This window comes from Gavialis gangeticus, unplaced genomic scaffold, assembly GCF_001723915.1.
Source record: "Gavialis gangeticus isolate Ggan-Ray unplaced genomic scaffold, GavGan_comp1, whole genome shotgun sequence".
Classification (NCBI taxonomy): domain Eukaryota; kingdom Metazoa; phylum Chordata; order Crocodylia; family Gavialidae; genus Gavialis; species Gavialis gangeticus.
Window position 1 is genome coordinate 65,389,986 of NW_017729025.1, and position 17,190 is coordinate 65,407,175.

A 17,190-nucleotide genomic window follows, 5' to 3' on the forward strand; every position below is an offset into this window, starting at 1 on the left:
GCTGGCCCCTACCCTGGGGGTCTTTAAGAAGAGGCTGGATGCCTACCTGGCTGGACTCATTTGAGTCCCGTTTCTTGTTTTGGGGTTTTGTTGTTCTCCCGCCCTAGTTTCATAAATCTATGAAACTATAGGTGTGTTGGAGATTCTTTCTCTCCAGGTGCAGCACCTTGGATTTATCCTTGTTAAATTGCATCCTATTTTGATCCACCCACTTCCCTAGTCTGTCCAAATCTGCCTGAATTCGCTCCCTGCCCTCCAGTGTGTTTACTATACCCCATAGTTTAGTGTCATCAGCAGATTTGGACAAGGTGCTTTCAATACCTTCATCCAAATCATTGATGAAGATATTAAACAGTACTGGTCCCAGGACAGAGCCTTGGGGGACACTACTGCCCACATCCCTCCAGGGAGAAACCAACCCATCCACCACCACTCTGCGTGCGTGCCATAAGCCAGTTTGACTGGCTTGGGACTTTGGCCTACATTCCATCTGTAGTAAATGAGCTATCCTTAATATGAATGACTTGAAAGTAGTTAGTGCAGTAGCAGCATGTTTAAAGACAGTGGGAGAAATATGGGTATATCCAGTGGTTCTGGTGGGATGTTGTCAAGTCATTGCTACTTTGTTAGAATGGGAGTACCTAGAAGTTAAACTAACTAAAAAAAATAAATAAAACTGACACGTCTGGTTTTTATTGTTAAAGCCAAAAAATGAAGTAAAAAACTTCTTTAAAAAAAAAAAACAAAAAAAAAAAACAAAAAAAACAGACGTAAAGAACTCTTTCATTTTTAGCAACAAACTGCTGTAACATAGGTGAGAACCTGTTTTTCTACTCTCCTTGATACTATATCTTTAAGAAGTAGACATTCAATATGAAATATATATATTTTCTTACAAACATGAAAGCATATCTAAAGCAGGATTCTTACGTTTTGTATTGATTCTCAAATGATATTTCAACTACAGGTACACCTCATTCAGAACTCTTGGAAGAAGTTGAGTGTATGCCATCCCCTCGTTTAGCACTGACTTTGAAAGTTTCAGGTCTTGGAACAACTCGGGAAGTGGAATTAGCCCTAACAAATTTCCGATCTAGCATCTTTTACTATGTGCAGAAGTTACTGCAGCTTTCCTGTAATGGCAGTGTGAAATCTGATAAACTTAGACGTATTTGGGAACCAACATACACGTAAGATTACAAATTTATTAATCTATTATGGTTTTACTTGAGGATGTCTGATGAGGAAATTGATCTAAAATGCATGTTGAGGTTCGTTAGTTGCTTTTTTCGTAGGAGGGACAAAGCTAGGCATACTTTCCTTTAGGTAACTAAGCAATTACATTTTAATAATCTCTCACCTTTTTCATATTATTCCTTTGAACAGTTCTTTTAAAAATCAGCCATGGTAACCTTTTCTCATAATGTTCTATTGTGCCTTGTTACCAATATCCCAGATGCAGCGTTGTTGATGAGGAGAAATGACAAAGAGAAATCTTTTAATTAAATGCTTTGTTTGCTTTACATCGGAGGGTGTCAAAGATAGGCGTGCAAGCCAAATCTAGCCCACAGTGCAGCCTGTTGTGGCACATTCTGGCCCCTGTCCCAGCCTTGCATGTTGTTTGTGCTGCCCTCGCCAGGACAGGCATATGCTGCATACAGTGTGTGGGGCTACAGCTGGCACATATATACTACAAGCAGCATGTGCAGCCTGGCCAGGGCACACAGTGCATGCGTTACCCACACTAGACCATCCTTGTGGACTGTGGTGCATCATTAGCATGTGGTGCTGCTCTGTGGACCCAATCTGATATTCAGACCAGCCTATAAACTCACTGTATGAGTTTAACGCACCTATTTTAAGTTGTCTTCACTTGCTGTTTGTTCACAAAGGATATTGGTAAGGCTACTTCATTCTTACTAGCCTAAGAACTATTTAAAGCATAGCAGACACTAGTGAAAATTGTGTAGGAATTTTCTTTCGGTCTTGTGTTTGTAACATTTTTTCAACCTTAAAATATCTGCTAAAGACAACTTATTCTGGCAGCAGAGAAAAGGGGATGCAGCTGCACCTGCACTGTTCTGGATTGCCCCCCTTTATTGCTTAAATCTATAGCTTCCAGACATCTACTCTTATCTCATATCTAGACCTGACTAACACGAGCTTCATGCAGAACTAAGTATATGGATGTTTTAGGTGCTTTAAAAGGGGAGGGAGAGATCCTGCTCAGGAGCATACATCACTGTTGCATGATAATAGCTTGCGTTGGTATCTTCTGATGCCGATTTTTACAGTCATGTCTGGCTATGCCCAAAGTGAGGCAACCACTAGGCTTTGTGAAAGTGCCAGGGTCTCCTTAAAAATTCAGTCCTCTTCTATAAAGAAATTTATCATAATTTCTGTTGAGCCAAGAACATGAGGAGCACCCCCTACCACTTCTCACCAGTAATTTTAGTTCTATTAGGGAGCTCCTTTACTGTCAGGATGCAGCAACCAAGGTTGCTGTCATGTTCAGAGAAGACACCAGTTGCTTTGTGGCAGCACTGCCACTTAAAAATCTATTGTTCTTGTGCCCTTACAATTATGGATGCTATTTTCCTCTTAATCTGACATGCAGGAAGTAACCCCAGGCATTTAGAATGTCAGGAAATTGATAACATATGCAGTGAATAACCCCTGCAGGATATGACTTTACAGCTATAAGGAGTTGATCACAAGAGGGATGCTTCTGCTGAATAAATTAAGTACTTGAAATAAACACTGGAAAATAACTAGGAGTAGCCTTCCTTGCAAAATTGGGCTGTGATGGTCTTTTTAGGGGTATAGTTGTCTTCCTGGACATCTCCTGAAGTTATCTTAATAGAGCAAGTACATTTTCTGTACTTGTCACTGGTAAATTCTGTCAGCAGAATTTAGAGACTAAGAACACTAGTACTTCCATGCTGGGTCAGACCAGTGGTCCATCCAGGTCAAGGTCATGTGTCTAACGTTGGCAGGAGTAGGTGTTTTAGAGTAGGAGTATATGATCAGGGCATATCAATAGTGATATTGATTTACTGATGTCAGAGGATACAGCTGTTCTGTAGCTATTCTGTTTAATAGCTATTAATGGAATTTTCAGGCGTGAACTAGTCTAATCCTTTTTTGAACCTAAATCTGCATTTACAACATCTTGTGGTAATGAGTTTAACAAGTTAACTACATACTGTGTAAACTAGCAAACAAAAAAGAAGGGCTTGCCTGTGTTTGTTTAAAGCATGTCTTGCCTTCATTTCAGTAGGTGTCTGCTAGTTCTACTATTATTCTGGGCTTTGGTGAATAACCTAATCAAAAAGGGTGTGGAAAAAATGATTTTGTGGACCTCCATTTTATCCCCCCTTTCTGAACAGAGGAGTCTGTCCTGGTAAAACAGGACAGACAGCTGTCATACCAGGACAGCCTTTTTAGTCTGTCCTGGTATGACAGCTGCTGCTTACGCCTGATAGTCTTAGTTGCCCATCTCCATATTGTTTCTGGTTCTACTTGTATCCCTGGTAAGATGCAGAGATCAGAACTGCACACAGATTCAAGATAAATTTATATTGTGGCATGATGTTTTTCCTGTTTAGTTTTATAGTCCCTTCTTAATAATGCCCTACACTTACTTTACTGGCTATTTTTGGTCACTGCTACACATTGAGCTTGTTTCCTGTCTATAGTGGCTCCAAGGGCTCTTTTCTGAGTCCGTAACAGCTAGTTCAGAGTCTAGAATTGTGTATGTTTGGCTGAGGTTATTTTTTCCCGTGTGCATTAACTTGCAGTTGTCAACATTGAAATTCATTAGCCACTTTTTTGCCCATTCAGGATTGTGAAAACTTTCTGCAGCTCATCACAATCCGCTTGAAATTTGACTACCCAGAATATTTTAGTAACTTCTGCAGACTTTGAGATTTCACTATTTACTCCCTGTTTCCAGGTCATTGATGAAAATGTTGAACAAAAGTAGGCCCAGCATAGATTCCTGTAGGACCCCACTATTAACCTTTCTGTTTCCTGAAAAGGGACTGTTTAGTTGTACCCTCTTGCTTCCTGTCTTTTAACTAGCCTGATAGTTACTGGATCATTCAAGCCTCATTTAAGCAAATGTGAGTTCAGTACTTTGTGCATTCCTATTTTGCTGTCTTTAAGCTATATATGAGCTCAAAAGCTTTACTGAATTGGGGAATTTACAGACTTGCTATATTTAAGAGCTGCTGCTGCTTCTGCTCTTTCACATCAAATTAGCTAAAAGCCAAGCAACTACTTATATTTTATCATCTTGTTGATAATTTCTGAATGCAGAGGATGTTCTAAGCAGTCTGTGAGCATTACTTAAATGTGCTATTTTGAAAAATTATTTAAAATATTAATGTTGATATTTTCCTGTTTAGAATTGTGTACAGAGAAATGAAGGATTCTGATAAAGAGAAAGAGGGTGGGAAAATGGTAAGAATTATTTTGGTACTTTTTATTAACCTTATGTTTGTATGGCTGTTTTAAACGATAACAAAACAGGTCATATTGTGGTTAGTGAAATGCAACTTAAAAAAACCCAACTAACTGTCCTTGAATGTTCCGAAGATGTGAATGAAAAATGTATAAATGCATGTTCCTAAAGAACTTGTGTGTAATGCATGTGAAATTTTAAAGACTTTACAATCAGGAAAGACCCACATTTGGTGGTTCCTGTTGTAGGGTTGCTGGTCAATAGAGCATGTGGAACAGTACCTTGGCACTGATGAATTACCAAAGAATGACTTGATAACCTACCTGCAGAAGAATGCAGACTCGGCTTTCCTGCGCCACTGGAAATTAACCGGCACTAATAAAAGTATTAGGAAAAACAGAAATTGTTCCCAGCTAATAGCTGCATACAAGGTATATGTCCGCATCCAAACTTTTTTTTGCTGGGAATGGCTGAGTGCTTTGTTGTGCAGCTTTGAAGGTTCTTGAGGGGGGGGGGATAAGCTGTGTACAGTGTAAGTCTATTTCAAGTTTAGGCTTTTCTGGCTCTACTTCTGCCTTCCGTTTGGAATATTAGTATTAAAAAACATTTGAATCATAGCCAGTGTTACTACCATGAAAGCCTAAACACCGTAACCATTCTACTTCTTTAAGGGGTTGGCCACAATACAAAATTCTGAAAATTAGCCACTTTTTTCACTTCAACAATCCTTTTTATAGGATTTTTGTGAGCATGGATCAAAGTCTGGATTGAACCAGGGAGCCATTTCCACTCTCCAGAATGCTGACATTCTTAGTTTGGCAAAAGAACAGCCTCAGGCCAAGGCTGGTAGTGGCCAGAATTCCTGTGGAGTGGAAGATGTTCTGCAGCTGCTTCGTATTCTGTACATAGTTGCAAGTGACCCTTACTCAATACGAACATCTCAAGAAGGTATGTAAGTAGCTTAATGTGGTTTCTTCAGTACTTCCACAAAGACAAAATAATGTAAAAAATTTCTCTTAATATTTTTCAGAAGGAGATGAACACTCTCAGTTTAATTTTCCACCAGATGAATTCACAAGCAAAAAAATCACTACAAAAATTCTGCAACAGATTGAGGTAATTAAATTAAGCTAGTGAGTTGCACATAATATACAATATTTTATATATGCTGTAATTTTGAAACCTTTCTTTGTTTATTCTAATTTTAAAAATATTGGGCAATACTCACCCTCCAGGTCATGAAGAATAAACCACCTGATATCATGGAATTGCATGTTTTTTGTTGCATGTTATTTTCCAAAACAAAAAATGTTTAGCCTGGCATAGTCAGTCTACAGTTTAAGTTCCCAGACTTGCGTTTTCATTTTGCACACTGTCATTCATGTGCTTAACATTGTAAGCAGCAGAGTAATTCTATTGAAGTTGGGACTGCGTAAGTGCAAGGTTTTACAGGTTCACAGTCTGTTAGATCAAACCTCAACATATCAAAGCTTTTTCCATCCAAAATTTTCTTCTAAATGTCACTGGCCCCTGAGAGTACATACAAGGAAGTGTCTCCACTAGAAGCCAAATGAGTGATTTGAGCTTTAATGGACTTTACCAAGGAGATTCTTCTGTTGCTGCCAAATTTGATTCTTCCCAATCCTTTGCCATGAAGTCACCAGCAAAATTTTTAAGTCACTCTGCCTTTATCAGTAGCACTTCTTCTTCCGTCACCAGTAGTTAAAAACTCCAAATGCTGTTAAGGAACAAATTATTAGGTAGAAATATATAATTGAGTGAGTGAATGTATTTACATTACCTACAGTAGTACTACTACAGTGCTCAAATCCCAGATTAAGAAGGTGTGATTTGGTTTTCAGTTGCATATAGCCCAAAGTAATGGAAAAAACATTGTCAAAAACCATAACAATATAACAAATCAGGTAAAGCATTAGAGGGCACTTTCTTCTCTATCACTAGATGCCTGCAGTTATTTTGCTGAGAGGGGCCTGGGGGCACAGTGAAAAATCTAATCTTTGCCCTTAAAGCAAACCTGAAACTTTTAACAGGTAAAGTGATGCATCTAGGTCTGGCTTTCTGTGGTGTTAATCAGACACAAAAGTGATGTAATTCTCTGTAGCTAAGGATAAATCTAATCTTGATCTGGTTCCTTCCAGCAAATCAGTTATTTTAACAGGATTTGTGGGATAACCTTGATATGTAGGCTGTGGTTTTTGAGGCACCATAGAGTTTTGTTTTGAGGCTACTGAAACAAATACCTGCAAAGATTGAATCAGTTCAGGCTGGGGCTTTTGAATGTCTGAATTTAGCCCGTGTGTGTGTTCTGAGTAATCTCTGCTTACTTGGGACTAACATCAGGTGCTAGGATTTATTACCCTTGTTAGCACAGTAAAGACAACACTGTAATGGGAATCTGGCTTGTGCATTGTTAACTAAGCACTAGCTGCAGGACCACATTCTTCCTATGCTTACACTTGTGTAGCATTCTTTGATTTCATGCTATTTAACTGAGGGAAATATCTATATCCGTATTACTGCTAATAACAAAGGACGCTGGAAGAATCTTGGTATTTAAATTGCAAACTGACCTTGCAAAACTGTGTTAAGAAAATCCTTATTCTTCTATGGGAAAAGGACAAACTTGATAGCAAGTCACTGAGATGCAATAAAAATGAAATTTCAAGATCCTTATTTTTAGTAGTAGAGCCATATTTCTAAATAGAATGTTTCTGACATGCCTTTGTTGTTAAATTTCTCATTTTGTGGGTGGATGTCTGCATGCTTGTATGTCCTACTAAAACTAAGTAAAATTTCTTCAGTGTATTTTATAGAAATTTTAAAACAATCAGAAAAAAGCTTTTGACCAGAATCTTTGGTAGGGAACATAAAGCTTGTTACAGTTCTCTGAAGATTACTTGGGAACTTGGCTCTACTTAATGACTTCGCCATATTGTTTAGCAGCCAGAGAGAAACCACATTTTCAGAGGGAAATAACCCCAGGTTCCAAGGCTGGTTCTCCTTTTTCTTCATGCTTTATTTATTGGCATCCTCCTATGAGGGGACAGTATGTACAGCCTTTTATGAACAAAAATGAAAAATTAATTCTCTTGAGAATTAGCATGTATGCTGTCTGCCTATCCTGTTCAGCTTCAAAGCAGTTCATCTTGTAGAGGGTACTGGTAAAGTTACTCTGGGGTGTCCCTCCCATGCTGGTCTTGACATCTATCACCAGCATGCTTGAGATCAGCTACTGGGATATACCCTTGGGGGGCTTCCTTGGCACCTTTCCAGATTTGGAGTATATTGGTGGGAACATGTGGGTGGGATGGGCTCAGGGGCATCCTTGCTGGGATCGTCAAGGACCTGGTATAAACAATGCTTTTAATAAACTATTCACCTTTTAAAGAAAGCACTGTGCTAAGGGCACTCCTTGCAGAGGTAATAACTAGCTCTACACGTATCTGACTAGCAAGTTCCTTGTACTACTTGATCCCATGTTTTAAATAACTCCCTGTCTGTTAAATTTCAGGAACCGTTGGCGCTAGCGAGTGGAGCATTGCCAGACTGGTGTGAGCAGTTAACTAGCAAGTGTCCTTTCTTAATACCATTTGAAACTAGACAGTTGTATTTCACGTGCACAGCATTTGGGGCATCAAGGTAAGAAACCTGACCAAATAAATGTATTCTGTTTTCTTCAGTGTAAAATAATTTTTCATGTCACTGTAAAACCTTTGTCACTTACCATATCATGGAAAAGCTTAAGCATGATATATTTTCCAAATTTAAGGAGCTTTATAAAATTTTATATTACAAAGATCAATAAATAAAAAAGGAAGGGGAATCATTTTAGAAGTTGAGAAAAGCATTTGAAATTTTTTATGCATGTGCTGAGGGGAGGATGCAAAGTGACTGGCTCTCTACGGTTTGTTCCACAAGAAATTCCATTTCGATCTTCAGCCTGCCAGCTTAGTTTGCCTGTGAACTTTAGCTAGATCATCAGAATGAGCAATGATTTTTTTGTGGAGTTTTAAAATCTGGTTCTTCATTACTTGAAGCTGTTTACAGGAAGAGAGAATCTAACTCTTTAAATTAATTTAAATTCATAATCTCCTAACACGATTTATTAAAATCTAATACTACTGTGATATTTAAATATTTGTTTGAAATGATGCACCAAAATATATACCTTCTTATTGTTTATACAGATGGTGAATGTTTGATAACTGTATAGTTTGGACTTTATTTTGTGTATTAAAGACCAAGAGTTTGAACATCTGGGGCATTTGTACACCCACATTTGTCTGCTCCTACGTACCAGAAATCCAGTGTGTCAGAGCCTGCAGAGCACGCAAACTGACGTACCCAGAGCTGCGTCACATGCATTTATACAGATGGCAAAATGTGTGTCAGTGCTAAGAAAATGGCAGTGTACGCTTTGAAACTAAAAAACCTTCAATGTGTTCAAAAGCTTACTATTGCAATTTTCTCAGTGCTGACACATTCCACCATTTATACAAATGCATACAACTCAGTGCCAAGCCCTTTTAAAATCACATGATGCTGCGTCACGTGCATGTGTGCATAAACCCCTCTTGTTTTGAAAAGAAGTCTTAGCTGTATAATGCAGCTGTAATATAACATGGTAAGCTTAATGTGATTAGTAAAATGGAAGGTTAACTGCCTTTGAAAACATTTCAGCATCTAGTTGATCCTTTGTTCTGGTTTTAGCTTACTAATTGGTTCTCTACTACAAAGATAATATCTGTCCATCTGTCTGTCAGTTTGGTTTTATACAAGGAAAAGGGAGAATGACATTTCATTGCTTAGGAAAGAAGAAAAGAGGCCGGCCAATTAACTCCAATTAACTGTATTTTGTTATTAAAGTAGCATGGAACTGAGGATGGAAATTTTGTTTACTCGGTGGAAAGCTGCTCTTTTGAGCTCTTGTGGGGGGTCTTAATCTATAGAAATTTTGGGCGTTGGGCAGGGTTAACTTCTGGGGTGTCAGAGGAAACCATTCTCTGTTAAAAACCCTCGGGGGTATTGAATATTTAAGTAACTCAAGGGTACATGAATTTTTAAGTTGATAAGAGGTTTAAGAAAACTGACTTTCATCTTTTGGCATTTTATCACATAGCTACAACTCCATGGCTGCATGCACGTGTGTGTATTTATAATGTGGCTAATAGAAGAAAGACATGTTATAACCATCTTTGCATCTAAGATATTGTTGTCCAATAGATGTTATTTACCTGGCTCATCTTTCAACTTTCTTGGGCTCTCCAAGCATTTAAACCTCATAGTACCACTGTAAATTAGGTGAAATATATGCCAGTTTCGGGTTACTTTGTTTTCACTTATATAGCAAACATGCTCTTAGCATTGGGAGTAGTTTTTTGCTGTGTGGATGGCAGGGTATGAAAGAATTTAAAACATTGCCTTCACATAGGTGCTATTAATAGTTGTAGTTGTTCTTGTTTAATTGGTTTTAAACCAAAAAAACCCCAACACCTTCACATGAAGGCATTTACTGTGAAGTCCTAACAGTTTGGGGCAAAATTTTCATTAAAATTACTGGATTCTTTTTTCAGACAAGAACCAATATTTTTTTTTTTTGTGTTTAAATGATTGTACTTCAGCCTTACCTATGAACTTGCTTGTTTGCCTGTAGGGTTATATTATGTAGAGTTATTAGCCCATAAGACTTATAGGTATAAATATGTATAAACCTCTTTAAGAACATTGGATGAAAATACGACTGAGTGCTAAGTGTTGTTACCCACTAATCACTTCCACTGGGATTAGGGTTTGTTTGTTTGTTTTACTGTGATGAAATATCATGCACACTTCACTTTTTTTTCTCTCTTCCTTTAAACCAGCAGTTGAGGATGATGCATCCTGGAAATGCAAAATTATTGTATTATGTTTATATGACATTTTTCCTCCCTTGACATTGCAAGTGCATCTGAAAGCCTTGCAAAAGCCAAAGAAAATGGCGCACACAATTTAGGAGTTAACAGCATAATTTTTGCATACCTTGTCTCAGGGTACTCATCTGTTATGTATCAGTAGATGTATAGTTTTTAAACAACACCTGTGTGTTCTGTATCCAGAGCAATTGTGTGGCTACAGAACCGACGTGAAGCCACTGTTGAACGGACAAGGACCACAAGTACAGTGCGACGAGATGATCCAGGAGAATTCAGAGTTGGGCGCCTCAAACATGAAAGAGTTAAAGTTCCACGAGGTGAATCCTTGATGGAATGGGCAGAAAATGTCATGCAGATTCACGCAGATAGAAAGTCTGTTCTAGAGGTAAAGCATGTCTGTCTAATGAAGAGATGCTAAACGCTGTTTTTATCATTTCTGCTGTATTGAAAAGTCATTCTCAAAGACCTGTTAGGAAATAACTGTTAAAATTTTTACTGCTACCATATTTATTTGCATACCATACCCAGAGACTACCAGAGCAAGGTGCCAGGGCCTGGGACAAATCCAACCTGTGTAGGGCCCCTCCCCCAGATGCAAGGAAGCTGGTAGCAGATTTGGTGGTGTGGGGTTGGGGGTGCCAAGCAGCCAGATGTGAAGTTGTCAGCAGCGTGGGGTTCCTGCGGCCACTCCACCCGGCTCCACAGGCCCCTCCCCAAAGTGCGGGGCCAGGATGGTTGCCCCGATTTTTTGCCCCTCCCCCCTCCTGGGATTGGCCCCAACCACACTTTTTTCTTCAAAAATTTAAAATTTAAAATTCCATGTCTTAAATGTGGAAACTGAACAATTGTTTCCGATTTTATGGGCACTGACTGTGGAGGGGGGGAGGCAAAATGGCAGCTGGGCTGGGGGTTCTGTGTGCACGGAGCTGGGTGAGGAGTCCCCTCATCTGATTCATATTTCTCCCTGCTGCTGCTAAGTAATGAAGTGCCTTTCTGAGCAATTGCTACTGAGTCAACCCTTTCACAATCACCACCAAATTAAGACTTGTTTGCCGTTTCATTTCATATACAATTTGGAGGATTAACCCCCCCAGCTTTTAGGAATTGAGGCTGCAAGGGAGGGATACTTCCCCAACCTATGCCTCTTTCCTGCCTGCCTTTTCCCCTACCCCCTGCAAGGCAGTGAGAACCTACCACCCTTTGCCAGGTACCCCTTTGAGTGAGTTACTTGCCACAGTAGAGATTTACTGCCCAGCACCTGTTTTTCTTTTTTCCCCTCCCTCTTTCTCGTTTCGGGAGGGCAGGCTGAAGAAAAAAAGTTCACATATTTGGGGTTTTTTGGTATGCAAATAAATACTGTATTTCTTTATTTTAATTGTATCTTTTAGGTTGAGTTCTTAGGAGAAGAAGGGACGGGCCTGGGGCCCACGCTTGAGTTCTATGCACTGGTGGCAGCAGAGTTCCAGAGGACAGATCTGGGTGCTTGGCTTTGTGATGATGATTTTCCAGATGATGAATCGCGTCAGGTGTGGCACATTTCTTATCATGGATATTCAGAGAAAAAGATTCATATTTTGTAAGATAAAGAAAACTGGTTATCTCAGTACTTTTCCTGTCACACATGGCCATTATCTGAATGCCTCCATCCAGTGTGTGACACTTACTTGTCTGCTGCCTCCTAAGATGGTTAAGCGTGAGATTTTTGCCCTTTAAGCATAGTATGGTGAGTGTAAGCCTTCCCCTTTCCAGGATGCACACTGCAGAAACAAAACTGTGCACCTGCTGAGATATGAAGCAGCATATGCTATAGGCAACAACAGTACTATTTAGTTAGTACACAGTAGGATGGAGTTAGATCTGTTTTCTGCACAGAATAAGGCAGGGTCTGATGGAGAGAAGTAGTGTGAGCATGTCCATTAAAGACTGAGGCAAGGATTTCTTGGGGTGATATTACATATTTTTTGTAGTAGTACTATGTTATAATCCATACAAGGCAAAAGGTCACCTAGACAGCCTTAACTGTGTTATTTCCTAACTTCTGTGAGTGTTAGATTTTGCAACCTGAATCTTTTTAACAAAGGGTTTTTTATATAATGTTTATTTCAAAGGGTTGAATTGAAAAATTTGGGGTTTAGATTGCCTTTTTGTTTTTATCATCTTGGCATTGCCTCTTTAACAAATATTACAGTATCTGAACATGAAGATATGTGAATTACTATTTTCTAAGGTGGCAAAGATCTTTACATTTGAATAAGCTACTTCTGTAAATCGGTTAGGCTGAAGGAAGCTCATGAAATAACAGCTTAATATAAATGTAACTTATGTATTTCAGCTCATTTTGCACAAAACTAACCCTTCTTCCCTTCTTCCTTAAAACCAGGTTGACATTGGTGGTGGGTTAAAACCTCCTGGATATTATGTACAGAGATCATGTGGACTCTTCACAGCACCATTCCCACAAGATAGTGATGAACTTGAAAGAATAACCAAACTCTTTCATTTCCTGGGAATTTTCTTGGCTAAGTGTATTCAGGATAACAGACTGGTGGATTTGCCCGTTTCTAAACCTTTCTTTAAACTCATGTGTATGGGGGACATTAAAAGTAATATGAGTAAATTGATTTACGAGTCACGGGGTGACAGAGACTTGCATTGTACTGAAAGCCAGTCAGAGGCTTCTACAGAAGAGGGGCATGACTCCCTCTCAGTAGGAAGCTTGGAAGAAGACTCAAAATCAGAATTTATCCTTGATCCACCAAAGCCTAAACCTCCTGCTTGGTTTAATGGACTTTTAACATGGGAGGATTTTGAATTAGTAAATCCACACAGAGCTAGATTTTTAAAAGAAATTAAGGACCTTGCAATTAAAAGACGGCACATCTTAAGCAACAGAAGTCTTTCAGAAGATGAAAAGAACACAAAACTGCAGGAATTAATGCTGAAGAATCCATCGGGTTCTGGGCCTCCACTTAGCATAGAGGATTTAGGGTAAGATTTTTCCTCTGTATTGGTATATAAATTGGCATCGTTGATAGATTCAGTCACAGTTTCTGTAGCTATGGTTTGTGAAGCCTTTTATAGAGAAATTGAACAACTATGTTAATGTTGTAACTTTATGATGTTTTGCTTTGGTTCTTTACTTGGCCTTAACCAACAGTACCTTTTTGTCATCGTTTGAAGAAAGAAGGCAAACTGAAATTGCAAATGTTTGAAACCAATGGTATTAAGAAGTTTGAAGCACTGTGAAGTATTCATACTTGGATGTGTTTTAGGCAGCACATTGTATCCTGTTTGGAACTTTGAATTATTTCTAAGAAAATAACAAGTTCTCATTTCATTAAAATAGACTTTTTAAATTCTGATTTTATGTCAGCTATCTGTGGTCCATTGCTCCACAACCTGTCACCCATTCACCATTGCAGTTTTAGCTTTGGAGCTACTAATGTATGAAATACATCTTCTATGTGAACAATGCTAAAGTTACAGCTTATTGGTAGTGCTTAATATACTCACATAGGAAACTTAGGTTTGAAGCCCAAAGACAAATTATTTCTTGCCACTTACCAGTAGTCTTTGAAGTGAATATGCTGCCATAGTATTGCATGTAACGTAGAGATATCCATGCTAGCTTTAATACTACCAGCTCAGGTAGTGGTAATAGTGTACCTGTGGCCACAGGTATGCAGCATTAGCTTATTTACCCCGCTGAGCCTGTGCTGAGCTGCATGTTGCTACAGCTAGACAGTTACTGTTGCCAAGTTTTGAAAGTAGAGAACTTGGCTAGACAAACTCGGAAAGCTAGTGGCTGCTGTCAGGTTAAGGTTTTTATGTGATCACTGAACAGTTTACCATATATTTCATGTAGTATAATGATACACAATCCTTGATTAATACAGTTTGTTATTAGGAGCCCACCAAATTCCCTGGATCTAGGGGCAGGATCTTGAAATGAGCAGCACTAAGCTAGCATCATTGCAGTGATATCTCCGAGATTGTCCTTCCCACCAGAGCTGGAATGCTGCCTAATAGAAGATACAAGATAGGGAGTGAACTTCTCAGAAATTCCTCTTGGGGGAAAAAAAATAAAAACAAATGTAAATGGTATTCTAGGTTTTGTTTCATTTAGAACTGAGTCTGCAGTAAAAGATTTCAGATTTTCCATGTGATTGTAAATATATAACATGGCAGCATGGTTAGGCGTTAGAACTGGTCATAGTTTTAAAACTCATTTTTACGTGGAGTACGTTAAGTGACTTTGACACTGCTAGTATTAACCCTGAAAATAGCGTAAGTGTTCCTGTTAGCGTGAGGTCAACTAGAAGGCTTGGTAGCATTTTACGTTTCACATTTGCATTTTGACTTTTTGAAACTTTGACACATTTGGAAGCTGAATAGAAAAAGTGAGCAATGTACATAAAATGCAGGTGTATTTGAAACATCCATTTGACAACCTTTAATATGGTGTCATTGTTCACATTTATAAAAAGATAATCTGCAAGCTGTTTTTGTGGAGTAATTAGGAGTCTAGCATTTGATGAAAAATGGGAGCAGATTTTTGGTATCTACTAATGACTATCCTTATTTTTGCAGTCTAAATTTCCAGTTCTGCCCTTCATCAAAAGTGTATGGGTTTACAGCTGTGGATCTCAAACCAGGTGGTGAAGATGAGGTTAGAAAAATACTCTATCCAGAATTTTAATATTCTGTCTCAAGAATAATTAATACAATGCTTACATTATTTATACATATATATTTTATAGATGGTAACGATGGATAATGCAGAGGAGTATGTCGATCTGATGTTTGACTTCTGTATGCACACTGGCATACAGAAACAGATGGAGGCATTTAGAGGTAACTTTAACCATGACACAGTATATGTGCATTTAGATGGACACTTTAGGTTTTCTGATTTAATTTGATGTTCCAGAAATGTGTGTTAAAAATAAACCATATGCAGTAAAAAAGGATTATAATGACGAAGGCACTGTCTTTGTTAGTACAGCTAGGAAATGGAAATACTAACACATTTTAAATATTGGCTATTGTTGTATATTACATTATTGGCAAATAGTTACATGTATACACGTCCCAATTTTTGACTCGGCATCAGTAGGTTTAGAACAGTAAACCAAACTAATCAGTGTAGTAGTTATAAAACAGCTAACAGCATAGGCTTGCTGCAGTATTGACTGTAGTAATTCTGAATAATCAAGTTGGTAATATTGTTTACTCTTGCCTTAACTGGAGCTATTCTGTTTTTTCTACTGATTTAACTAAGAAAACATTAAAAAATATTAGCTATATCTTACTGATTGTAATAGGTATAAAACCAAAAATGTTTGAGATTAAATTCTTATGGTTTTTTCTTTGTATCTGTATAAATCAAGATGGGTTCAATAGAGTCTTCCCAATGGAGAAGCTGAGTTCCTTCAGCCATGAGGAAGTTCAGATGATTCTTTGTGGAAATCAGTCACCTTCTTGGGCAGCTGAAGATATCATTAATTACACAGAGCCTAAATTGGGTTACACACGAGATAGGTAACTATTTGATTAAATTTTTATGAAACAGCATTCAGGAAACATGTATAAAGTGGTAGCATCTACAGTATTCCTTATACCAAATTGAATGAATTGTTGGGAGTAAAATAGCAAATCAATATGGAATAAACATATGGCAGGTGAGGTGTGAAAATTTAATTATGGATGAGGAGGGGTTTGATGTTTGGGGTGAAAAGACCCCCCCCCCCCCCCCCAATGGGGAGTCAACATATTCAGAAGAGCAGGCAAGGTAAACTCAAGTTTTCTGTAAATTCAAGTGTTGAGAAGCCATTGCTTCAGTCTTTGTTTTACCTAGTGCAATGCTTAAGTTTGAAGCTTTCCCATCTTAGCAGGAGTTCTTATTCCTAGAACTATCTTGATTATCAGAATGTGAAAGGAGCATAATAAATCAAAGATGCCCTGTAGCAGGGTTCTTCTGTTGATCCCATCATTGCATAAGTGAAAGGACCAGGTGCAAAAACCCTGGTGGAGCAGAGTTCTTGGTGTAAGAATAGTGCTGTCTGTGGAAAATCCTTGGAGAGATTTTAAGATTTATTTTTGGTTTGAGTTTCCAATAAATTGGAAAAGCAGGAAATTTGAAACCCTGACTGGTGAATTTTCACTTGCATGAAGACTTCTTTATACTGCTCTTGTGATGTAGAGACTTTACAAAGATAATAAATGTATACACCTTCTTAAAGCCCTGTGTACTGCCAGCATCGTGCAGAAGGGTGGTTACCTTGTGGGTTGCCAGTTTCAACAAATAATTAAATTGGGATTAATTCCATCTCTAATAGACATACCGAAGTTTTGTCATGTGATACTCGGGAAAGATTTTTTTTATTGTTATTTTCATTTTTAATTCTTTATAAATGCTTTGTACTCGATTCAGTACTGATCTGGGCCCCACTATTTTTAAAGATTTTCTGTCTAAGCCTGGGCAAACAATTTTTTTTCAGTGTAAAATTACAAAAAATTTTTCTCTCTTCACCAAAGTAACTTCTTGTTGGTTTTTTTTTGTTTTTTCTTTTCATTTACCTGTAGTCCTGGATTCCTTCGGTTTGTGAGAGTGCTTTGTGGGATGTCTTCAGATGAAAGAAAAGCCTTTCTTCAGTTTACTACTGGCTGTTCAACACTTCCACCAGGAGGACTGGCTAACTTACACCCCCGCCTCACTGTTGTACGCAAGGTATGGGCTGTTTGGGGTACCTTTCTATAGCAGCTCTTTGCTTTAAAAAAAAAAAAAAAAAA

General features: G+C 38.3%; 1 protein-coding gene across 3 annotated transcripts in view; it reads left to right on the forward strand.

Annotated features, from left to right (window-relative positions):
- The window catches only part of HECTD1 (HECT domain E3 ubiquitin protein ligase 1), a 127,809-nt gene that overhangs the window by 109,147 nt on the left and 1,472 nt on the right, over positions 1–17,190 (forward strand). For all 3 annotated transcript variants that reach the window (XM_019518919.1, XM_019518922.1, XM_019518920.1), the window contains exons 28-40: positions 968–1,190; positions 4,410–4,464; positions 4,714–4,896; positions 5,203–5,413; positions 5,496–5,581; positions 7,998–8,125; positions 10,582–10,783; positions 11,787–11,924; positions 12,779–13,386; positions 14,989–15,067; positions 15,159–15,252; positions 15,789–15,939; positions 16,984–17,128. In XM_019518919.1, coding sequence (XP_019374464.1) covers positions 968–1,190; positions 4,410–4,464; positions 4,714–4,896; positions 5,203–5,413; positions 5,496–5,581; positions 7,998–8,125; positions 10,582–10,783; positions 11,787–11,924; positions 12,779–13,386; positions 14,989–15,067; positions 15,159–15,252; positions 15,789–15,939; positions 16,984–17,128 — 2,303 coding nt within the window. The remainder of the gene's footprint in view (positions 1–967; positions 1,191–4,409; positions 4,465–4,713; positions 4,897–5,202; positions 5,414–5,495; positions 5,582–7,997; positions 8,126–10,581; positions 10,784–11,786; positions 11,925–12,778; positions 13,387–14,988; positions 15,068–15,158; positions 15,253–15,788; positions 15,940–16,983; positions 17,129–17,190) is intronic.